This window comes from Rhopilema esculentum, chromosome 21 (genome assembly GCF_057945365.1).
Source record: "Rhopilema esculentum isolate cy_ngs chromosome 21, ASM5794536v1, whole genome shotgun sequence".
Lineage (NCBI taxonomy): Eukaryota > Metazoa > Cnidaria > Scyphozoa > Rhizostomeae > Rhizostomatidae > Rhopilema > Rhopilema esculentum.
This window is the reverse complement of record NC_142835.1, coordinates 11,167,563-11,192,417: the sequence shown is the minus strand read 5'-3', so window position 1 is coordinate 11,192,417 and position 24,855 is coordinate 11,167,563. Positions and strand designations below refer to the sequence as shown.

General features: G+C 35.4%; 2 protein-coding genes across 2 annotated transcripts; one reads left to right on the top strand and one right to left on the bottom strand.

Moving 5' to 3' along the window:
* Positions 1 to 863: 863 nt before the first annotated feature.
* On the bottom strand, positions 864 to 11,522 carry LOC135684461 (calcium-binding protein 39). The gene is made up of 11 exons (XM_065200036.2): positions 11,175 to 11,522; positions 9,355 to 9,465; positions 7,065 to 7,125; positions 6,126 to 6,229; positions 5,922 to 6,040; positions 5,347 to 5,515; positions 4,483 to 4,542; positions 3,793 to 3,858; positions 3,052 to 3,195; positions 1,738 to 1,843; positions 864 to 1,278 (listed from the first exon to the last, which is right to left on the bottom strand). Exons 2-11 carry the CDS (start codon positions 9,460 to 9,462, stop codon positions 1,187 to 1,189), a joined length of 1,029 nt encoding a protein of 342 aa, XP_065056108.1. The 5' UTR covers positions 9,463 to 9,465; positions 11,175 to 11,522; the 3' UTR covers positions 864 to 1,186.
* A 1,805-nt stretch (positions 11,523 to 13,327) lies between these two features.
* LOC135684624 (eukaryotic translation initiation factor 4E type 2) lies at positions 13,328 to 23,013 on the top strand. Its single transcript, XM_065200258.2, has 10 exons — positions 13,328 to 13,646; positions 14,395 to 14,455; positions 15,398 to 15,445; positions 17,286 to 17,438; positions 19,572 to 19,676; positions 20,290 to 20,367; positions 20,653 to 20,727; positions 21,489 to 21,550; positions 22,021 to 22,095; positions 22,907 to 23,013. Exons 1-10 carry the CDS (start codon positions 13,630 to 13,632, stop codon positions 22,974 to 22,976), a joined length of 744 nt encoding a protein of 247 aa, XP_065056330.1. The 5' UTR covers positions 13,328 to 13,629; the 3' UTR covers positions 22,977 to 23,013.
* The last annotated feature ends 1,842 nt before the right edge of the window (positions 23,014 to 24,855 follow it).

Below are 24,855 nucleotides of genomic sequence, written 5' to 3'. Positions count from 1 at the left end.
TTTATTTATTCCCTTCCTGGTTCCATTTTATTTTATCTTAGCACACCCTTTCGATGTGTAAAAGGTTGTCGAGATCATATAGGGAACACCATTCCCTTGCAAACCTATTGTATTTCTTTGCATTTACTTTCTACCATAATTTTGTGGAAAACAGGTTTTCCAGTTTTCGAACCTTGAACTTGAAGACAGGTCTAATGAAAAAATAACTACGACCAAGGCCTAAAGATCGAAATGCCGCAAATTGGATAGCAGTGTCAAGTTATTTCATTATTTCAGACTCATGGCAGGTTGGAAAGAACATTTGTATTAAAAAGAGCCTCGAGAGCTCCTAAAAGTTGAAGTTCGATATTAAATGAAAATATGTAGACCAAGTCGGGTCGATACCGGCTAATGGGTTTCAAATTTATTGCAGGTAAACACCAAAGCAACCGGTTCGCTAGGTTCGGGAATCTTTTTCATATTTTCAAGTGAAAATTCAAGTCAATCAGCTAGAAAAGGCCAAAACAGTAGAGCACGAAAAACGAAAAGTGATAGTACCCACATTATTCTGGGTAGATTCTCATAATAAATGCAAAAGCCGTCTAACCCTACAAGAACATACGGGACATTAGCATTGAAAAGTCAGTTTCGCGGGGAATGAAGCTTAGATTGTGAAGCTTTTTGGTTGAGGATTCCCTTTCAGAAACTATGTTGCGGAATTGGAAAATGCAATGGGAAAACGCCTTTTACATTGATTAAAACAGTGTATCCGTACAAATAGGATGCTTCGAGGGGTGAGGGATGCTTCGAGGGGGAAGGGTAAAGCTCGGTCTAAACCAATCAACGTAGAAGTAGGTCAGTCTAACCAATAAGATCACAGAACAGCTGGAAGCATGTTAACATTTCATCAGCAGTGTTTACGATCTTCCTCACAACTGCAATTTATATGGACTAACTACTTTTCCAGTATCAACTTATTGTTCATATTTTTGTATTCTCTGCCTATGTTTTAGTTGCACCTGTCCTTTCTTTTTCCCTACATTCTTGCTACATTCATTGTTTCTTTTAACAGGATGTTAACAAAGCACTCGGAAACTTTATCGACGACTCACAACTTTACAAGTTAACGGCTGAAGGCTTTTTATTATTTTGAACTTAATAACGATAAACAATTGAAAATTACGACAAAACGGACAAAATTATCGAGCTAGTTCGACGCAGCTTGGCTTCGTTGGGCCGGCTGGAGTTCTTTGATTTGCTTTATCAGGTACGTTTTTTCATCATTGAACTGTTCGTCCTCTGCAAAGTTAAAACAGATACTATTAAAGTGGGTCTAAAGAAATCTTTCAGTCAGCATGAAACTTTTCGGCAAACAACTACATTCCAATGTAAATTGAATGGGAATTGAAGTTATTTCTATACGACCAATAATCATTTGCAAATCTTTATATAGCAGCTGTGATACATTGTGTAAAGAATGGTGTCCCCGGCTGCAGGTTTACGTTCCAAACAAGTAGGACGGGTGTAGCTAGTTAAGCAGGGGGTACAGCTAATGCCCGATAATTCTACGGCTGATAATTAGAACATGATGCTTTCTTTCATTTCGCCATGACAAGGATGCACAAAGCACCTGAAGAATGAATGACCTTGAAAAAAATCGAGAGATACTAAAGTGGCTTAAGACATCTGTCAATCAATATCAGCCAATCATCAAGCGTGTGAGTGTTATCACAATCACTGATTGGCCAATAAACTTACCTGTTCGATCTGTGTGAAACATGGTTAAAAACTCCACTAGTCGATCTTTGTTTTTTATGAGTATGTCTTGTATTGGCTGTGCCTTGTTGGGATTTGCGACGAAGACCTAAAAATATGGAGAATCAAAGATATTCTATTGCTATAAAGTAACCAAATATAGGAGACGACTTGAAATCACAAGATGCAAAATTAGGCGGGGTTGAAAAGGCACAATGTAAAAGTGTGAATTTCAAGAACATTTGGATATTTAGAGGGGCAGTTCAGGGTGTTTCAAAAACTGTTTTTTGCAGTCATCATTTTATCATACTATTTCCCAGGCTACATCAGGTTGCGTAGTGTCACGAATATGATTCTACTATCGGACAGCATTTACTTAAAAACCCAGATTGTGCCAACAACTTTGATGGCAAAAGGTTATTGGCAGAGCCCGGTTGTTTCCATTAGAAGTTTCAGAGTCTATCTACATAAAGATAGAAAAACCGCTATTGTGTAGACAGAAGGAGTTCAATATACCATGGACTCGGTTAGCAACATTTTCTGTAGGCAAGGGGCATTGATTGAGCAACTTTAAAAGTCATGGGCTTTCTTTTCCGATTGGCCTTTTTCTATCTTAAACTTGGTATACATAGCTCCTAGCTTAGATTTTTCGATCTATGTTCTAACGTTTATGCTATGTAGAATGTCAGGCGAAAAGCTTCAATATGTTTCAAAATGCTTGCTTTCTTCACAGCTATTTTTAATTTTTTACCGCCAAAAAGTTATTTACATAGAGTCCCTTATAAATTCCCCAGGAACAACATGGATCTGGTACCGTGACCATTGCCTACCAGTGCACTGACGAATATTTCATTCAGCTAAAATTCGACAGTGAGTGAAGCATTCAAAATTCTCAAAAACACACAGAAAACATTTGTTCATCTAGTTCCTGATATAATTGGCGCTTACAGTAATATTTCAACGCGCTGATAAACTCTTGGAAGTCACTGCATACTTAGCAACATGCAGAATTTAAAAGATTTCACAGTTCATTACTCCAAGAATATGTCGAGTTGACAAGGAATGCCCATGTAGGAAAGAGCACATTAGCTTGATATTTTGAAGGACTCTATAGAATCAATTAGTTTTGTCAATGTTGTCTGCAGGAATGACTCAGCTAGCCGCAGCATCTAATTAAGTGGGCTTGAAAAAGAACAAGATTGCATAGGACAACCAAGTCCCATTTCGTTGTGCCTAAGCCTAGATCTCTATGGGCAGACTCATCATGTTACATGAAAGAAGAAACCTATCTTTAATGACACAGACACACAAACATACCTTGAAGACATGAAAAGCTTCAAACTGTATGTTTCGGCTTTTGTCTTTCAACAAGTTCATCATAAGCTTCAAATTGTCTGGATTGCCTATGTATTTTGTCATCACTGAGAAATTATGCCGATCTAACAATAACTCTCCAAGGAGCTTAAAAAAGAAAAGATTAAACTAGTTTAGTCACAAATAGAAATAGTTAAAGGCCGTTTGATTGATTATAAACCATCTCAGTGTAAAAATCCTAAATAGCTTATATACTTATTGTCTTTCAAACCAACTCGACATATGTAACAGAACACGTGCTTATAATCACATGGATTCACATGCTCAATTTTTACAACCAATCAATGGATACAAATTTATTGAGTGCGTTGTCTTTGTCTCTCGCTCTTCCATTACGTAAAACCTCTCGTGTTATGGTGCGGAAAACATAAAGCAACCTTTCTTTTAACTAGCTCTTCCATTTAATTTCTTCCTCTCCGTTTAACATGCTTAAGCTTACAAGTGACTGGGTCAAACCTGGTCGCAAAAACCTTTCCGCAAAAACGTTTTCGCTGTTTTATTTCCCTTGCTGTGAAAATTTTTATGGGAATTATGTCTAAGGTGAAAATACAGTAGAATGACCTGGCTTGTGATCAACGACAGTCACATAAAAGATTCTTCAAACCAAGTGCCAAAGAGTTGAAACTTTAAAAATGGAAAAATGAAAGAATGCAAGTGAAAATGAAATAAATAAAAGTTGCTCACTTTCAGAGACTGTCGCTTGGTTACATAATTTTCTGAATCTAACAGTTTTCGATAATTTGTAAAAACCTAAGAGAAAAATTATTATATCTTAAAACAAAATGCTTTTAGGATTTCGACACAATAAGCAGAAGTTGAACAAAGAGTGCAGATTTTTCATGGTTTTTGAAGCTTCGATAATGGTATACTTTAGCCTTGTAAGATTTTGAAGCCATTAGTTTGTAGCCACTAGTTTACCCCTGTAAGAATTTTGTAGTTTTTAGGCTTAAAAATTCTTGGCTACTAAACAACTACATAAAGAGTCTTTCAAACATAAACATTTCAATTCTCATATTGTTTGATTTAGTTTTACGGGTAAAGATCCATACTTTTAAAGAAAAACACTCAATTTTTATAAACATTTGCGACAGTGGCATACTATCCCTGGGTATTGACTTTTCAACATCATGAGAGCAACATATAATTTATCATTTTGAAAACTTTATTTATTTCCATAAGTAGTTTTGTTAGGGATGGATGCAAGACTGTCCCACTTGGTCCAAATCAAAACAGTGATTGGACAAACTGACTGATAAACAGAATTTGCAAATTTTCCTCTAGCTAATGATAATAAGATCTTTGAAAAACTAAATAAAAATAATATTAAAAACATTATCAATTATAAAAAACAAGGATTTCTGACAACATGCCCACCTGATCATAGTTTTTATCCAAAAACTCAGCACTTAGAATTTTGTGTCTGGTTAAAAGATCCTAGAAAGTAAAGACATAACACAACTTAAGATATTTACTATTGAATATATCCTGCCAAAGATACTAAACAATGAAATTTAAAGAGTTATTCACTCTATGAACAGTTTACAGCCAATATTTCTGTGCAACAAATATGCAAAGGTAAAACTGCCATGGAGAAAAAGAGCTTGCCAATATGAGTTGGATATGCCATTATCCATACTTCTACATAAATATTTAGAATATTAATCTTTCTTTGTCACAACACCAACATGGGAACAGAACGGTTGCAAAATATTGAGTAGTTAAAATGCCTAGAAAAATTTCAAAATTTTTATTTTTTATAGATGTGATTCTGCAGAATAAGGATGTTATCAATATTTCAAGATAAAAGAACCATTATAAACCTGAAATGATCAATGTTAAAGAATGAACAGACGAAAACATGGCTCCTTTGGTTGAAATATAAAAGCTTGAAATTCATCATAGACAAAACACTTTTAAACACAAAACACAAATTAGATAAAATGGGAGCATTAGCTGAAAAGTTATTTTTCCTTATTTTTATGCCTGTTTGCAAGGTCCTCAAAGAATTATAAAGGAAACCTGAAACATCAGTATGTGTGATTCAAATGTCCTTTAGAAAGATAAAACCAGTACAGATGATTCTGCAAGTTGGATCATTTTCAGGCAAATGATAATTAGATAATCCTCAGGCAAAGAGGTGAAGCCATTGTCAACATCCTTTTCAAGACCATACAGCAAATTCCATGCAATCTAATTCCTGGCATAGAGACATTAAAACTTACTTTCCTAAACACTTACCTTGAAAGATGTGAAAGCATCTGAAGCAATGTCAAATGTTGACATTTCCACATATTTGAAAAAGGAATAGAATTCCTTGGATTGGAGCAACAGTTTTGCTAATGGCTCATGCCGCAGACACTCTCTAAGCATCATGCCACAGTGTAATGATATATCCGGGTTTTCATACCTGGCAAAAAATTAGACACCTGGATTAATACCAATATGAAAAACAATTAAAACACACCATATTTCAAGTTAGTTTTGGTTTTCAAGTTCTTACCAACTTGAGATCTTTATATGTAAAGGGATTTGTTAATTAAAATAGTTTTAGCTGGCTCTCTAGGCCTATCTTTTTACATGCCACGTTTCAAGCATGTCAGGACGTCAAGAGCATAAAGACACTGTTTTGATCATATGAGGATTTCCACTACAGTAGCTTCAAGAATAAACATTTGAAAACTTTGACTCTGAGAAATTGGAAAAAACTTATAATGATCTTTTAAATTTAGGGGTTTGAGACATCATAATAAGAAAATTTTAATATCTCAAATAGAAAATTAGAAGGTGGATAATGAAAAGCTAAAAAAACTAACCCTTTTAAGAGAGAGAATAAAATGTGTTCCTCGTTATGGATATATTCCACTGTTGGTGACCTGGTACCAATTTGTCTTCTCAATATGTTGTTGAAAATTTGTACAACATCTTTCTTTGCCTAACAGAAGATAATTGCATCAAACAAAGTGTAACAGCAGCATAGAAACAGGCAAAAAACATGCTGGTCGTGTTTAATATATTACCTCAAAATCTAGTTTGCTGAGATTTCTTATCAGGGAGGCGAATAACTGTTGTGAGTAGAATTCCTGTGACAACTGTGCCACAAGCTCTGTTTGTGGCTCTTGATCTAAAAGAGAAAGATAGATTGACCTTTTAGCATGCTTTATGAAGTAGTGATGCCATCAGATTACAGTACTTTTAGCAGCTGTTTGCAGGAACCAAGATCCAGTGAAAAAAGAGGAAATCAAGTTACATTTGACTTTTATTTGCTTAAAAGCAAGGATAGACATTAAACAAAGGTAAGTAGCCTATTGCTGTTTATGAAGAATACTGGTAGGCCATTATGCAAAGTCTATATGCAGTGTGTTTGGCCTATTCATATTAAAAATAATTCTTATCGCGTACAATGTTATGAATTGTTGTCAGTATTCTATTTGTCAAATTGATTACCTCAGACTTTGTCCACTTCACATTTTAGTGATGTTCTGAACTGCACCAAAGCTCAATACTGACTCAATATGAAATCAGCAGGGTTATTGGCATGAATCATCAAAGCATAGGTAACATAGGGACATGTAAGGCTGCATGTCAGACCGACATCTCATCCCTACACCTTCACAGCAGTCTTTTTCTTTCACAGAATTTTTCAACTTTAATTTTTTATGTAAATTCTTCAGAAATACATTCGCCAGGATTATATGCAAGGACCAAGATACTGGGAGGAGCAGGGGCCTTGGCTCCCCCCCCCCCCCCCAAAAAAAAACTTAAGCAGTAAAATTAAAATATATACTTTTATTTCATAAAATATGGCTGTTGTTATACTTATTTATCAGGGCTGGACCCCCCAAACAAAAAGTTGTATCTCGGTTGATTATATGTCAAAGATAACACAATGGTAACAGTTGGCAAAGATTATTAGGCTGTAAATGCAGACAGGACTGTGAAGTTCAATTTTTCATTACCTCCAGCACCAAACAATATATTTTTCATGGAGATTAGGTGCTTGGCAACCTCTTCAACAGCCTGCAATATAAATAAAACAGATGTGAGTTGACTGGTCAGCCACAATGATATGCTCCACTTTGCATTATAATAATGAAATAATGAATGCTGAAAAGAAATGCTAAAGCAGGTATCTATAAGATTAATCAAGGGAAGTTAAATATGTTTAATAGATTTCCAACAATGAGAAATTTATAAACATTTAAATTGAATGACTAAATCAAACAAAATTTGTCATTCATCCCAAAGATAGGATGAGTAAATATGCACTCAAGATTACTAAAGATGAAAAATTAAAATTTTGTTGAAGATATGGATACACAGGTATTGATTTGAAAGGTCTGCATTTTGTAGAATTTATGTTTTATTTAAAAACGCATAAAACTAGCTTCTTTTGCTGATGGTCAAGTTTCATAATTTTCAAACTGATCATACATTATCAATTTATCATACATTATCTAAAGCAGATCTCAAACAGTTTCATTAAAATGCCATTAATGTTAAGCACTAGCCAAAATTTGGCCAGTAAGAAGATCTTCATAAAAAACTGCCCAAATATTTTGAGTAGAATTCAACAAAGACTAACATCTCAGATCTTATAGTGGCTGTTTCATCACTTTCCTTTTTATATCTTATTCAAAGGACATGTTGCAAACTAGAAAATCCATGGTTTAATATTGCTTGAATTAAAAGAAAAACAGTTTCACTTTCAGTCAAAGTGCAAAGAGTTTGACTTAATCTCTCTTTTCAAAGAGCAAAATGTTGTCTTTTCATTGCTCTCTTTCAAACTTCATCTGTTTAGGTCATATAAAAGCTGAGTTCCTAGCAGCTTCCAAGACCAGTGCAAAAGATATTCCTAACTGACTCAACTTTATGCAAGGTCATTCCATATCAAACAGTAACAAATATGAAACCCATTCTGTCAGGAATAGCCAATTTTTTCTATAATTATTCATACTTACAAGACTCATTCTGCAAATTTTAACCCCAAATATTTGATTGTTCCAAGATTAGAACTACTGGAAATTTGCATATCATTGTTACTCAAATTGAGCCATTTATTGAGCCAGTCAAATTTGTATAAAATTGGACATTTTGAATTTTTGTGGTAAATCACTTTAGACAGGGACATATTTCAAGAGGGCTTTATTAGAAGGCACCAAAAATCATACGAAACTCTCAAAATTATTCCCCAAAAAAACAGACCAATATGACTTATAAACCTTATCTTAGGGAAGAATCAACTTAGCAATCATTTTTTTTGTCAAATTCTTCATCATCAGTTTGCCTACTGTATACAATAAAAAAATATGATTCCATGGATTCAATTACACTCATTTTTTATAAAAAAACAGGTTATAAGAAACAGTAGGGTCAATTTTTTGAAAGTTAAGAAACAGCCCTACCCAAATTGAAAAGAGCTAAGAAACTTTTATAAATTACAGTTTTAATTTTCCAAGTTGACACTGGAAGCAGTCTTGACACTGAACATCACTACTGCAACACTACACTTGACATGCAGTTTGCATTAATTCTCAGTAAGTTGCATACTCAAGAAGTTTTCATTTAAAAATTTGCTTTGACTTCAACTTGACATTAATGTATTTCAATGAACTTAACTGTTTACAGATCTCAACAGAGTTAGTCATTCTAGGAAATCAAAATTCATTGATCATTTTGTTAGTTTATCTGTGAATGTGAGTGAACTATTTACTATACCTTGGAAGCACGTTTAAAAAATTTAATACCTAAGAAATTTAAGAAACATGTAAGAAACTTCTGATAGCAAAATGGCCTTAGTTTCTTATAAAACAAAATATGTGTACCTACCTATGGGAAATTGAGAAACTTATGAGCCAATCTGGTGCAATCCATGGGTAATCCTTCTACATAAAATGCCCTGCAGTTAGGTGTTGATGCAAGCCTCTATAAAACATTTTTAGCTTTTGGCTTGCCTAAGATTATAAGATATTTTTATTACTAGACTCTAGAAGAAATAAAGAGCGAAAAAAGTCCTTTATTCCCCCCTCCTTTTGTAGCCTATTCTCGGTATAAAAGACATTATGTGCCAATTAATTTCAATATCAGTTCTTTAACATCTTCATATGTTTCTGTTATAAACTGAATCTAGCCTAGACTGCAGGTATTCATCTGACTGGGGAAATGACTGTTTCACATTAGCACAACAACCATATGAACATATTACTTTCCATATAAATACAGAAAAACCAAAATATGATATGTCAATACCTTTTCAGACTTTTTTCCTTGTTCATCCTTCTCTAGGATCAACAGGGAATCTCGAAGATTTTTTGCAATCTCTGCAGGGTTTTTCTTTGAAGAACCAAACAAGGGCATGTTCTAAAAGAAAAAATGGCAAATCAGATTGGAAAACTTTCCACAAGAAACCATTGAAAAAACAAGTCATATGGCAAAAAGCTTTGGGAAAAATACAATTTCTATAAACCCTTTGCAATACTTAGCTGTGAAAAAACTCATTGGACAGATGTAAACTTTAAAAATAAAGTAAAATACTAATGATTTAAAAAGTAACACAAACTCAAAGTGTTGTGGAGCATTGTGAGCATTAATAGTTTACACAGAGCTTTGCTTACAAAAAGAGCAGTTTCAACTGGCAGCACTTTTTAACAATAAATCAAAACAAAACAAATAAAAATATGGGAAGAATAATAAAAAATCACTACTTTGGGGATATAAAGTTTGAGAATATGATAGCCTTGCCACCAAATCTGTGTAGTTAGAAAGCTTATCTGCAAAGACGGAATGAATTAGAAAATGCCCGAAAACATGTAGATATGGGGGCATAGTTTACCTTCAATTCAGGAAACTGAAACAAACAAGTTTTGAAAGTGATCAGGGGCAGTGCCACGGTGTGGACTTGGGCCACCCTCCTTTTTTAAGATCCACTTTTCAATTTTTCCAAAACTGGATTAAAAACATAGGTTTAGTTTTCTTTCCTGAGATCGGAACATTGTTCATTTTGATGGTCAGTCAAGGTTCTTTTCAGATCTTAGCTGACATAGAGTATGGTTTGTTGGATCATCAGTTTCATAAATAGTGAGAAACTAAAATGAAGATGATATATAAAGCACAGTTTTATCATGCTAACAGTTGGTTCTTATAGCGTGGTCTTTGACTTCCTTCCTTGTTAAAGGTTTTGGGCAATAATTAACTTTAAAGCTTACCATGTTGCACCGTTGTCCCACCCAGACCCCTTTATAAGCTCCACCCCTTCATTGTCCACCCCACTATTTTGGGGCTGGCACCGCCCTTGAAAGTGATGCTAAGGTGGTCTATGGTTTCATTAGCTAACATTGTCAATTTTATAACAAAGCCTCATGGATTAGTTATCTTGAATCAAAGCAGTTTTCATGATGAAATGATTTGTCTCTATGTAGTCTTGTGTCTGATTTCACATTGGCATTCTATAATCTCAACACTGGAAGAAACACAATGAGAACATTATGCAGCATAATACAGCTCCCTTCTATTTATGGTGGATTACGTCACTTGTATTTGATCTTAATAACACAAAATAACAAAAGCAATTATTTAAACAATACAAAGTATTTGGCAGCAGTTGGGTTTTGACACTGAGATTGCTTATGCGACATTTCTTCAAGTAGAACTTCCTGTCTCAAATATTTTTTTCATTTCCAAAACAAGTACATAGAGAATGAAAACATTCTAAAGTGGATTTTCGACAAAAAGAGGAAGATCGCCACTAAATCCAATAAAACAATAAAAGTTTACAAGACCAAAGACAATGTTCGTTTACTAGTCTATGTCCAAACCTCTGGTCCAAGTTGATACTAGTATTATAGTCCCAAAACTATAATTAAGATCAAAACAATAATTAACAAAGAACCCATCTGAAGAGTGTTTTTTCAGCTATCTGTGAATTTTCATTTAGATCTTCGCTGCTCTTTTAATTTCTCTTTGTTTATAGATCATTATAACCTGACATTCAAACAGAAAACATATCTGTTTGAACAGCAATTATATTTCAACTATAAACTTTGAATCTGCATAAACCAAATTATACATACCTTAGTGTATCAAGGAAAAATCTATTCCACTTGTGAAATTATTTGTAGCACCATGTATGTTGCTGATAGCGTTTTGTTACTTGATTGAATACCACTACAGGATCGGGCCTAGCTGGACTCGTTGGTATAAAGGCGCTGTCCAACAACTTTGGTTTTGGACGCAAAACGGTCTTGACTCGCTTCAGCAAGAGTTCTTTGAGATCTTCCTGATCAGTTTCGATGTTTAAATGAAAGAAACACGTGGAAACTCCCTATTGTTTGCTAAAATGCAGGAATTCGTCAAATTTGCAGCGAGAGTTCCACTTCCAGTTGCGCTGTTTGTAAATGAGGAAGGCTTGTGGATAAAATACGGACTGCGGGCTGATCAGGGGTCTCATCAATGAAGGGTGGATGCGGCACATGTAAACAGTGAGGCTATTCGCTTGTAAGTACACGGCCAAAACAATTTACCGTGAATAGATTCTAAGGACATGAATCATTTGCACACGACCACTATCATGTCAATGTTATCCCCCACTTGGTATGAGGGAAGCGCCAGAAGTTCACCAGTGAAGTGATGGACAGGGGGCTAAAATTTGGCCCCCAACTGTCTTTTGAAGACAGTTGAAAACCCGCCCGTACAAAATTGGAAAAACTGCATTGGAAAAAAACAGTTTTTTGCTTTCAAAAGTTCTTTGTCGCTAACATTTTCTTTATATGTCACTCACTTTGTCGGCAAAAGGAAACTCGGCACCACCCTTGAGCACGACGACCCTTGTCTTTAGGCTAACGGGTTTCACCCAATAAAAGTCAAAGCGAAACCAAACATTAGAAATTATTAAAGTCTCAGTAAGGTCTCATTTACAGTGCTTCAGGGGATACAAAGCCTGGGGCAGCGCCTCTCGTGACCCGCAGCGTACAATATATATTTAAGAAATGTGATCTCATGAAAAAATATATGATAAAATTGTGTGAGAGAAAAAAGTTCTAAGAGCATCTAGAAAGGGGAGGTCATCAAAAATCAAGAGAGAGACCCCTACTTCGGCACTCTTATGTAAATTTCCAACCCCCCCCCCCCCAATGAGATATTTAAAAAAAGACCACTACTGATCGCCCCCAATCTTGAGAAACTTGTCGAAAATCCTTCTTAAAAGATTTGGTGGAAATGATTCTTTTTGATAAGGCACCTGTTTCTGGACATAGAAATATAGGAAGAAGTCCTCCTTGTGACCAATTCGGGGTTTTATTTCATGTCATCTCATTTTACGATTTTGTTGTTTTAAAAAACAGCTCTTTAGAATTTTCTATTTAAGAATACTGTTAGCAAGTATTAAGAATACTTCTAGTTATCAAGATACTGTTAGCACTAAAGTCAACTTAGTTTCATACAGAAAAATTGTATTAAGCTCAGTTAGTTCAAAAACATACAAAATTAATGTAAAATGTTGTACCAGCACGAAAAGTTTGCAACCTACGAAGTTTTATTTGTAGAATACGCAACAAAGCAGATCCAAGTTGACACATTCCTCTAAAAGCTATTTTCAAAACATGGAACTTAGACAGGGGCGAAGCCAAAAAGATATTGTCGGAAGGGTGCAGAAATGATTTTTGCCGAAGAAAAGGGCGTAACTCGCTCTTAAAGGGAGTGATCAAAAGTTAATCTTATGTGTTGCTTTTGTGCGTTATATTTCAAAATTCAATTTTTAATGCCATACTTTGAAACTTCAACTTTTACCGAAATGTTGATACGTTACAGCAAGATAAATTTCTTCTTTTGCCCGGTAAAAATCCTTTATGCGCCGTTGGACAAAGTGCTGGGGTAATAGCCCCCCCTTCATAGCCCCCTATATGGCAATGTTCTTGAACTCATATTAGGGGCAGTTGCCCCCCCCCCCCCCATTAATTTATAGCTTAAAACCTTCGAAATGAATATGGCAAGCTGATACAGTATAGCTTACCTCTCAAATTTATGCCGATTTTCGAAAATATTGGTTTTCCTTCGTCCGCCTTGCAATTTCCCGTACTGATCTTCCTTTTGCCAGTATTTCCAGCTTGAGTGATTTTGCCTCAGCTGAAAACAGCAAGTTAGACCACTGATCAGTGAGTTAGACATTTAGCGCCTTCGTGGCGCCTTCGGCGCTTTGATATCGAGGTTGTTTTGGTGCTCTCTATCATCAAGTACTACTATTATGGAAAGATGGTGGAAGAAGAGTAGGGTGCATGCGAAAACAATCATAAATTAAAGCTAAATTTATTGCACAGAACTGACTATTCCATAAAAATAAAATCGAGGAGAAGTTCCAACGTAGCTGAAAAAGTTTTATATGATTTTTGAATTTTATAGTTGCGTGACATTTGAATGAGTTCATGCAATAAAAGGAGCTGAAAATTAGCACAGAAGAATTCCGTCCTGTTGGTTATAAATTGTTGGGAAGGAAAAACAGAGTTTATAAACCTTGGTGTCTTTATCACAGGAATGAACAAATTTGAAGCGTAAGTATTATCATTTAACCTTATTTACTGTATGCAAATCTCCTCTTCTTCCAAATTAATAATATATTATATTATATTATTACCTGCACTGCATGCAACCGCTTGTAAGCAGACCTTTTCCTTAAAAGATAAGACTGTCAGAAATCTACTTAACTTCTACCAGCAATTTATAAGCAAGCATATGAGCAGAGGCTATTTGAGCTGGATCTTCCATTAAAATTTGACTTTTTTAGCATGTCATGTATACAGCTCATAGTACACGCTTTTTATAAGAAGCTTACCTCAAGGCCTAGTTCCAAAAGTTCATTATTCGTAGACCTCAAATCATCAAATTGTAGTACCAAAAGTTCCTTAATAGTTCCTTAATTTGTTTTGACTACAATAAGCCTTAACACTTAATAAATAGAGAGAGGGGCAAGACAGCACATGCAGAAACTACTCAATAAAGCACTTGACACAAGAATAGCAAACAATCTATACATGTATTGACTGCAAATGAATGGAACCGACTTTTTAGCTCTTGATGCTTGCAGTTATAAAAATTTTTCAAATTGAAAAATTCCTTAGGGATTTCATTTTTAGTAGTATAAGTTCTCTAATTATTTCGGCCTTAGTTTCCTTATAAAGTGGTTCCATATAAAAAAGTGTGTCAGCATGTCTGTGCATGTCTTTTTATGAGAAATGAATCAAAATAGCATGTAACTGCTTTCTGTGTTTGCTGCTATTTCATTTGTTGGTTTGTTTTTAGCCTGAAACTAGTTGACGACAATGATAATGGTAGTGACAAAGAAGAAAATGACAATCAACAGGTGAGATTCTATCATAGAATGTATTTAATATTTTATGATTTATGCATAGCCAGTGAAAAATATAGTTTTCTCTGCAGTTGCAGACAGCTGGTCAAACATTTGGGGGGGGGGGGGAAAGCCTATTGTTTTTATAAGATGATGCGACATTTGTCTATTTGTTTATTTGCAGACGTGAACCTTGAAATCAGACATCAGTGTTTGAAAACTTTTGACTTGCATTGCTGCTAACTTTTGGGCAAGCATTTTCCTATATAATTAAAAGTATTTAAGTCTGATAACTAGGCATGCAATGCAGAAATTTCAAAAACAAGCTCAGAATATTTCAATGTATCAATGAATACATGTTTTTGGAAGAAGCAGACAAAAACATAGACAATAATCTTCAGAATGCTATGCACTTGATAATTTAGTTATATTCTTTTTTATGGAAACATCCAGTTTTATTTTTATAGAAATTCTTTTACCTGACCAACTTAGGAAATTCTTTAGCCAATCTAACCATTTTCAAGACAGGGGGCCAGTTCCTCCTTGGCCCATTGGCTTTGGTACCACTGATCAGGAGAAAAGTTTATTACTCTAAAAAAGAGCAATATCGCTTTCTCCCCACATTCCCTACCTAGAAAAGTTAAAACATAGTTTTCGGACACAATTTTATATGGCAAACAGACAGCAGCACAATTGATTCATTTTATTGTCTAATGCTTTTGACATTGGCTTTATCATATGAATTTATGAAACTAGGTCCTTTTATTACAAGTGTAAGACATAGATGACTTGTACAAAACTCACAACTTAAAAACCAGTTTTTGTGTTGTCTTCTTTCTTTGATAACTTCAAGTTTATGAGTATTTTATTATTAATTCTAGGTATATACCTACTTAGAATGATTACACTAATCAAACTAGTTTACAAGAATACTTTATTTCCCTTTTTTTCCCTCAGAATGGAAATATTGAAGAAAATGGAAAAGATAAAAATGAGGAAGGAACGGTAGGAATTTAATTTTTAGTAACTCCATCTTTCCCACTTTTGATAAGAGAGTGCATTGATGCAGTACTTAGGTTTTCCTTTTTGTTTTTTAATTTTCTTTGAGCAAATCTTTTAGCTCTTCTCTTGCAGATTATTAAAAATATGTGTGGTTAATTTCCAATTATTGCTACTTAATGATTTATGCATGATCTCTATTATTAGTAACTAATTATCATGAAATAGTCAAGCCTCTCTGGGAAAAAAGCACAGGGGCTAAAAAAGACCCCTGGTGGTTTGTCTGCATGGGCTATTAAGCCCTTACAGAATTTGATGTTTATCTATTCATGCTTTATCTATTCCTACTTGTAAATAGTCTGTATCTTAAGAAAACAATTTTTTGTATTTTACTACTCCTTAAAATGACAAAAGAGATATCTAGTTTTTATGCAAAATGGCAAAGTTTTTTGTAGGAACACAGATTTATTAAGTAGGATCCTAGTTGAGAGTGCAAGACCGGAAAGGAACTTTTTCTGTTTTTGCTTTGAAAAATTTGGTTTTTTTAATTTTTTTTCCGATTGCCCAGTACTCGTTTCTTTTGTCTATAGCGTATCCATAGCGTGTTTCTTTCAAAATATAAGATTATTTGTAATACAAATATCATACTCGACAGTGTCGTGTAACAATTCTCATTCTTGCTATTTTACGCTATCTGTTGTTCCTTTCGTGCACCTTTATTTCCATTGCTAGTTTTAGCAGGTTATACTATAGGTTGTTAACATCTTGTTAACAGTTGTCAAAAGAAACGGAAATTTCCTTTTTATATCTCTTTGACACGACTTTATTTATAAATACCCTGATATATAGCAGTAAGTAGATCAAGCATTGGGGAGTGAGACAAAGCGAATTAAATGAGAATATTGCTATAAACAACTGCCCAAGCGGAATTAACAATTGCATTTTTTTTGCGTGGGGTTTTCGCGGGGGTGGGCTTCAACTTAACGGCAAACGAGAGAGTGTTTGTTGAGCTGAAAAACAATATCTCATTAGTCTGGCGAACACCCTCACCCCCAACGGAATGAACAGAACCACCGACCATCAACTTTACAACACAACTAATCACCTATCATGCCATCCCTTACAACCCACACCTTATTTTCCCTAACATTGTAATCATTATCACCACCATTACTATTATCAACATTATTTTGACTTTCATTTCCATTTGGACAAACCCTAAACTGCTCTTCTTCTAAAGATACTACAAACTCCTATGATTTTATTTGTATGTTATAACTTTTGTAAATTAGTAGACTTGTCACCAGGCTAGCCGATAGTAACTACCTGTAAAGTGAGGTTACTGTTGTAAGTAAAGGAATGTAAAAAAAATGTTTTCATAGATAAATATTTATCTTATTATAATCCCATTATCATCGACCTCTACAGCACCTCCTATGTTCCTTCATCACCCACCGCTCCTTCCTCCCCCATTTCCATCATCCCATTTTTTCTCCACTGCCCTGAATTCACACCATTCAACATTAACCAATCCGACATCACCTTCTCACATTCCAAATTTATCCACTCGTTCGTTCCATTTAATCTGACAAAGCCCTGTATGCCAGGGTGAAATATTTTTGTTCGTTAAATTTAATTTATTTTGTGGTCGTGGTCGTTGTATTGCTTTGTGCCTGCCCGCGTCTCCTGGAAAGGCCTAGGGTCCTTAGCATGAGTCTTAGCATTCTGTTGATTTGTATTCAGGTTTGCTAGGCTATACTTTAGGTTTTCCAAGCTATACTCTGGGTTTCTCAACCCAGCACTCGATATTGCCATTATTTCCATCAAGACCTTTTGTTCATTTTAGGTAGCATCCGAGTTTGGTCCCACCCCAGAAGTAGGACCAGGAGAACATCGACTGCAATTCCCATATGCATTCTGGTTTTCTAAGCGGTACAGCAACAAAACGTCATCAGGTGGTTACGAATCATCCATCAAGCTAATTGGATCTTTTTCGACAGTAAGTAAACATTTTTTAGGTATCTTTTCTAGTTAGGCTCTCTTATTCTATGGTATGAATTTGATTAATAACACAGTTTAAAGAAGAACACCAAAAGTTACAAATTTTGATCACAAAGTATCTTGCTCTTGGGCATACTCATTCAAAAGTATTGATTATAAACTTCCATTCTGACAAGATACATTAAGTAGCATGAAGCATGCAACCTAGGGTCATATATGGTGTATTTTGAGCCCCCGAAATGGCTTCTAGTAATTAGTGGATTAGTGGTTGAGAAGAGTGGGGATGCCACCCACAGAATGCAGATCTTTGGCTTTATATCAGACCGGAACGAGGCATTGATGCAGCCTAACACCTATATGTCCTATGGAGACAGGTTTGTGATATGCCAGCCTTACATGAGCAGGAACCCTCATAATGTTACCACTACCTTTCGATACCCAGACTCACACGCAGTCTTTATAAGTACATTGCTAACCGTAAAAGCTCTATTAAGCCCCCTCTCTAGGACTGAAAAGAATAGATAAGCCCCCCGGGGACTTATTAGAGCTTTTACGGTATACTTTGTAAAGTTCTGGCCTACCTGCCAGATAGCAACAACCAATATGGTTATCAACAACCAATATGGGTTTCTCGGAACCAAAAGATCTAAGAAGTGTCTAAGCCAACTAGTTAAAGAGGCATCAACGCAAAAAATTGGTATCTCTAAAAAACATTTTCGTCGTTCTAGTTTGTTATGTGAACAGCAAAGACTATCACAAAATAGCTCAATGTTTTCTGGAATACAAAAAGGGGGTCTAATTTAGGTGAAGAAAGTTGAAGCGAGCAAGGGTACGAGTGCCTGCAAGCGCGGGTCGTCTGGAGGCTGATATCAGAAGATTTTAACAAGCGTGTGATTGTCGTCATGCTTACTGGAAATTGAAAACAAACCAATTTTGAACGAACATAGCACAGAAAGGATGAAAGATGAAAAAACGTTTTCTATTCTGGACAAGCTCTCACCAGTGAGGGTTAGCAAGTAGTATAATTCTATCTTACATAGGTTTGGATACCATTATATTCATTTTATAACGAGAAAGTTTAGCATCTAATACCTAGTAGGCCTAGAAGATATCGGTTGGGAGCGATTCGAAACCCTATTTTTGATTGATTTAATTCTTTCTTGGTTATATCAACATTTTTAATTCCATCAACGTGAGTAGCCATTGTCGCCAGGCAGAAGCTTGCCTTGTGCTGAGAAATCTCCATCGGCCGAGAGCTTTCACAACTATGTTCGGATTTCACATGATCAATCGATTGTTTGTTGATGGCCATTGGACCTTAAAAATACTAGGTTACCAAAAATTCAGTCGTATTGGTTTCTCTTGCTTGTTTCTCGCAACATGTATGTGATACAAAGCATGTAAAACCATTTTTTGGTAGAACTTTTGTCCCCTCTTCATATGACCAAAATCTTTTTGCGATTTTCGATTGTCGAAATTTTGCGTTGGTGCCTCTTTGAATAGGGACATTGTTATAAATTATAAAATCACGTTTAGATGCTCACTTTCATGAAAGATGGGAAACAGAAAGATTTTTAATTTCAGCATAAAGAACTTTTCGCAAATCTTTGACACGATCTTCGTCTAATAGCCATTTTTTGGAAATTTAAATGGGTCTCAAATGCATTCATGACCATTCATTCACTTCAATTATCATTTGAAATCTTTCTTTGACCTCTGTCCGTCTTCTGATTCGAACATCTTTCATAGCACAAAGTTTCTAAGAAGTTCAATTAGCAAAGGATATCTTTGGATATTTTCGCGAATTTAGTATTTCGGGATCGTTTCGCGGATCGAACTTTCCTTATTTTTGGCCAAAAACGCATAAAACCTGAAGTATCTTCTCGCTAGGTGAAATTTAAGCATCAAAATGAATCAACTTTGCTGTGCAAAGCAATTGGGGTAGAGTAAGTAATTAAAATAAGATAATTTCTATTGCCGAAATAGCCCAGCACTAGAAAGACAACGTAGCTTTTCAAGACATCATTATGTTTACGAAGCAGAAGAATTTCTTTCAATTAGCCATTGTTTGTATTTTCTTGTAAATAGACGTTTAATGCTAGCATTTCGTGCTTCATTTTTCTCCCAACAGGTTGAGCAGTTCTGGTCTTACTACGCCTACATGGTTCGGCCGGGTGATTTACCTGGTAACAGCAATGTACATCTATTTAAACATGGGATTAGACCCATGTGGGAGGTTCGTAGTTTTCAGTTGCTAGTTTTCTATGTTGCATTGTATTTTTTGATAAAAGGGTTTAAAAAAAATCGCCAAGTTATGCCATATAGCAAAGATGCGGGATTATGCATAATGTTTACCATTAAAAAATTATATGTGTTAAGACAAACAGTGAAAAAGAGATCTAGTTACACACATTTTTGGTAACAATGCGAGCCACGAGATGACCAAAAACCCAAGAAACGGAGTACTGATCACCGTCAACCTTAAACAACGACTCAAAAATCCTTCTTTTAAAGATTGGATAAAAATGATTCTTTAAAACGATTAGGCACCTATTTTTCTGTTCAGTTGATTCAAGTAAGTGGAAAGAAAGCCTCTGTGACTGATTATGTGTTCCATGTCTTACAATCTAAAAATCAGCTTTTTGCCACTTGGTATTACAGACAAATTAACAGTCTCTTATTAAAAATGATTTTAAATTATGTATCAAGGATGGGATCAGTTTGATATGCCTTGTTTTTTATACTATTAAAGAAGGAACAAGGCTCAAATCAAGACTGGAACAGAGATTTGTGGAAAGTAAAGAAACAAGATTGATGATGTTTGGTTTGAATTTTGTGTCCATTTTTAGGACGAGGCAAACAAAGAAGGTGGAAAATGGATTCTGCGGCTGAGAAAAGGACTTGCGTCACGTTATTGGGAAAATCTTGTAAGCTATGATGCTTAATGGGTTTTTAGAAGACCTTCTGCGTGATTTTAGCTCTTTCTTACCTTGAAAGTTTCAACACTTAAATGACCAATTTCTCATTCTATCTTCAGACTTGGCTCTTTGAAAGCTTTTACTGTTTATGTTGCCACATGTTTGTTGGCGCGAAAAATGCACACGTTTAAAATGTTGAAGTTGTTTAAAACCCCTACTGTTTAGAATGTTGCTAGATACAGCACGAATTATGCGCAAAAATTTCCAGCCACTGATGTCGTAGTTTATTTTCAGATACTGGCCATTCTTGGCGAACAATTTATGGTTGACTCTGAACTCTGTGGTGCTGTGGTTTCACTACGGTTTCAGGTAAACAATTCAATCCCATTCTGTTCTCAAGTACGTTTTGCAAGATTTTCAGTATGAATTTCAGTGTCATTATGGTTTCTGAAAATCTAGATTGTCCTCTAAATGGCCTTTTTATTGTTTCTGTTCTCCCTGTGATAAAAAACTAAAGTAGTTCTTCTCTGGACATACATGATTTTGAAATTCCTTTTACTTTAGTTTTTGCCTGTTAACCAACAGCGAATGCATTCCTAGAAAGGGCTGGGATATTTTTTCATTGGCTAATAACGGGAAAAGAAATACTCTGATCTAACTGAACCTTACCCGCATTTCACACAGAAAATGACTCAGAGGACGTAGTGGAAAAGTAGAAAACAGAGAAGGTAGCCCAAGGTCATCGAAAACAAATGAATTTCAGTTTTCACACCCAGACCAGATCTAGTGTTAATTTTTTGCTGGGAAAGCTTTGAAAATTGTTGGCTCGTATGCCAAAAAAGAACACTTTTCTTTGTTGTGACTGGATCTTTCTCGATATTATCTGCAATCTTCATCCCTACCCAGAGTTGATGCTTGTAAATTATCCTATTTAGGAAATTAAACGATTTTGCATCCAGTGGTACAACGCTGTCTTAATTCTGAGCCCGGATCAACTCCATTTTTGACTTGCACGGACGCTTTATCTTATCATGCTCTCACTCTTCTAAAAACACTTCTCCTTATCAATCATAGAACAATAAATCATGTTTGAGCACTATTCTATAATTTCATGCTCCGTTTTTTCAAAGGATGATATTATTTCTGTTTGGAACAAAAATGCTCAGGATCAAAATACAATCAACCGGATCAGGTTTGTATATCAGCTATTCGGATTCTCACAGTAAACTCGATCTTTCCGGTTACAACTTTTAGGTGGGTGAATCTAGAATAATAGTGTCCGGTTTAATAAATCTGCCTTTAGGCCTTCGTTAACCGCATTTAATTATTTTGTGTTATTCATGAATATTAAGCGGTCTTGACTCTCCAATCGACCACTGGTGTTTTAAACTGTATGTCTAATAAATCCTAATTTTTTCCCCTAAAGATAAGGTGTTTGACATTTTTTCGTAGATACTGCAGTGCAAATTTTTCCTTTCGCATTCGTAAAAGAATTTGGAATCTTATCCCTATTACAATTTATGCAAAGAATGGCCCCCTTTATTTTCACATAATAAACCCAGGAGTGGGAGAGCTTTCCATTTTTCCAACTTTCCATTTTTCCATGTTTCTTTAACTGAAATTTTGGTATGAAGAGCCTTAATTCTGCTTTCATTGTTTCAGGGACACACTAAGACGAATCCTGAATCTGCCCCAGAATACAATAATGGAATACAAAGCTCACAGCGATAGCCCAAAGTATGTTTTTCACTCTTTATTTTATGCTGAGATTAAATATCAACCTTCAGTGCCGCAAAAAACACGATGATTTACCCCTCTTAAGTGAAAATCCAATTAACAGTCATCTGCCAATAGCTGACACCTTTCAATAGCAGATATCTCCCAAGCTAGCTATCAGGTTACAGTAATGATATCTTTCTTATTTTCCCGAACTTGAAAAATTTAGATAAAATTTGATTATATTCTTGCAAATTCTTACAAATTGATAGAATATACTTATAGAATAATTTATTATAGATTTTCAACTCTGTCTATATTCAACTGTCGAACCTATTCACAAAATTTTTTAGGAATTTAGTCGATATTTAACTCTTCATTTTGCTTCAATTTTGAGCAAATTTTAGAAAGTTTGATAAACATTGAACGTGTAATTTTCCCACCGATCTACCTAGTCCGGGAGACCTCGGTGGGTTTTTGAAGTATCAAAGTCGTACTTTTGATCAAAGTTCTTATCGTATTGTTTCTTATCGTTCTTATCTATTTTTAATTATTTCATGATTACGAAAGTTTCTAAGTAAATAACTCATTTCGACAAATTTTGCTTTTTTTGAAAAGCACAAATTTTTCGCAATAGCTCAAATTTAATGATTTAAGACATAAATTTCATCTTTTTTCTAGTATTTCGAGATGATGGAAATATTGCCTTATAATTTAATTGCCTTAGTCTTAAAATTTCGTAACCTTGAAGTGATTCAAATTTTATTGTTATGTTAATACATTAACTTAAAGATCTGATGTTCATATTGAAAAGATTCACCTTCTTTTTCAGCTATCGCTCAAGCATCAAAGATCCACATCTTTACGCTCAGGATGGACGAAATGAAAACAAATCCCCTTAATGTAAAGATTTTATCGCAAATAAGAAAAGAATCATTGCTCATATTTCTTTTTGCTTTCATTCTCGATTAGTTACATTTTTGTTTTGGAAAAAGAAGACTGTAGTCTCTAATTCTTTGACGCTGGGAAACCCTTTCAAACATGACAGTAATTCCGACGGACCAGACCAGTCCATCTGGCCAACCAGTCTCGAGGTCCACCACTCCCAAGGCCCACCGGTCCCAAGGTCCACCATTCCCCTGGCCAACCGGTCCCCAGGCCCATCGCTTCCCAGGTCCATCGGTCCCCAGGTCTACGGGTCCCCAGGCCCACCGGTCCCCAGGTCCACCAGTCCATTTGCCCACAAGGCTCAAGGCCATGCTCAAGGCCCACCGGTCCCCTGGTTCACTGATCTCCTGGTGCACCGGTTCCCTAGCTCATCGGTCATCAGACCCACCGGTCCATCAGTCTATTTGTGCATGAATCTACTGGTCCATTATCGGTCCATCTGTCTAGCGGTCCACCGTAGCCTACATTTGATGTCACTGAACGTTTATTTCGGAAGATATGCAGCGATATAAATTTGACAACCTCCTTCACTTTTTCCCTAAAATGTCAATATTTGAATATTAACATGAGAACGATCCATCCATTCTGTTTTGCTCAAAATTTATTAGAAAAGAATGTGTTTCATATTTAAGTTTTGAACAGGCGTCCTATCGCGCAAAGATTTATACTACTCTGGGTACCAGAATCTCCATCATTTAGTCTCAGAAATATAGTTGGAAACAAGTCACTGAAATACTCAGTCTTTGAGACCGCAGCCGTCTACAATGCTCTATCCCCGGATTCACGAGGCCCCGGTACCCAGAGTAGATTAATAAAAGCATTAAGAAATCAAAAGACTTTGTGCAGCGAAGGTTCCTTCTACGTGTGTTCACAGAAACCAACATTAGTGTGTAATATATTTGTTGGAATTTCATTAGTTCAGGGATGGTAGAGAGACGGGAGAAAACTTTTAAAGCTAAAAATGTCTTGGATTTGCAACCATCATTTCATCTGTTTAGATTGGCCACTTTGGGTAAAATGGTAATCCATTCTCGTACAAACAAATTTATACCTGGGCTCTGACCAAAGTTGGGTCTGTGCTGCTGCTACCAATCTCTTATTTCTCAGAGTATTACAGAGATAAGACTTCGTAAAGTAGGAGTGGCTGCTAATATATATTTTTTTATAAGAACACGAGCCTCATCATTGGTCCAAAGTTACAAACAAATTAAGAACAAGCTGAGGCCGAACTACTGTAAAATGTAATTTGGAACAATGCTTTATCTCAAAAACGAGGAGTTTTTGCTATATAAGGGTGCTTTTTCGGTAAACTTTCAAATAAAGGATGAGTCACTCACTTTACTGGCAAATTTAAAAAATCACAAAGATTCCATAAATATACCAGCTTGCGTGCTGTACAATGTGATAGAATGAAACTAGAAATTTAAGTAAAATTGTTCTATAATTTAACGAATTTATTAGCAAAAAAAATTAATTCGTTAGTTTTTCATAGAATAATCTTACTTCTATTCCTAAATTTGAAGAACGCATGTAAAATACTTTGCTAAAAACACAGTACATCAGTCTCAATTTGTTTTTAATTTGTTCTTAACTTTTGATCAATTTTGAGGCTCGTAATCTTTTAAAATTGTTCTTATATAAGTAAGTCTAAAACTTGATTGCCTTTTGTTCCATCCTGAACCTTGGACTCTTGACATTTGCTTCTGTCTGCTCCTCTCTGTTATAATCTCTGTGTTCTGTCTTATATATCAGTCGTGCTCAACGTTTCTCAGGGCTGTTGCCCCTGAGAAATTATGCAAAATTTTTAATCATTGACAGCTCTGCTTCCCTCTC

What these genes read in the sequence shown, in the direction of transcription:
- LOC135684461 (XM_065200036.2), bottom strand. Translation starts at nt 9,462, where the DNA reads ATGCCCTTGTTTGGTTCTTCAAAGAAAAACCCTGCAGAGATTGCAAAA. An exon ending in TTATTCTCTCTCTTAAAAGG is followed by an intron (nt 5,516 to 5,921) that starts GTTAGTTTTTTT and finishes ATTTTTTGCCAG; the next exon opens with GTATGAAAACCCGGATATAT. An exon ending in CCAAGCGACAGTCTCTGAAA is followed by an intron (nt 3,196 to 3,792) that starts GTGAGCAACTTT and finishes TTCTTTTTTAAG; the next exon opens with CTCCTTGGAGAGTTATTGTT.
- LOC135684624 (XM_065200258.2), top strand. An exon ending in AAGAAAATGACAATCAACAG is followed by an intron (nt 14,456 to 15,397) that starts GTGAGATTCTAT and finishes TTTTTCCCTCAG; the next exon opens with AATGGAAATATTGAAGAAAA. An exon ending in TAATTGGATCTTTTTCGACA is followed by an intron (nt 17,439 to 19,571) that starts GTAAGTAAACAT and finishes TTCTCCCAACAG; the next exon opens with GTTGAGCAGTTCTGGTCTTA.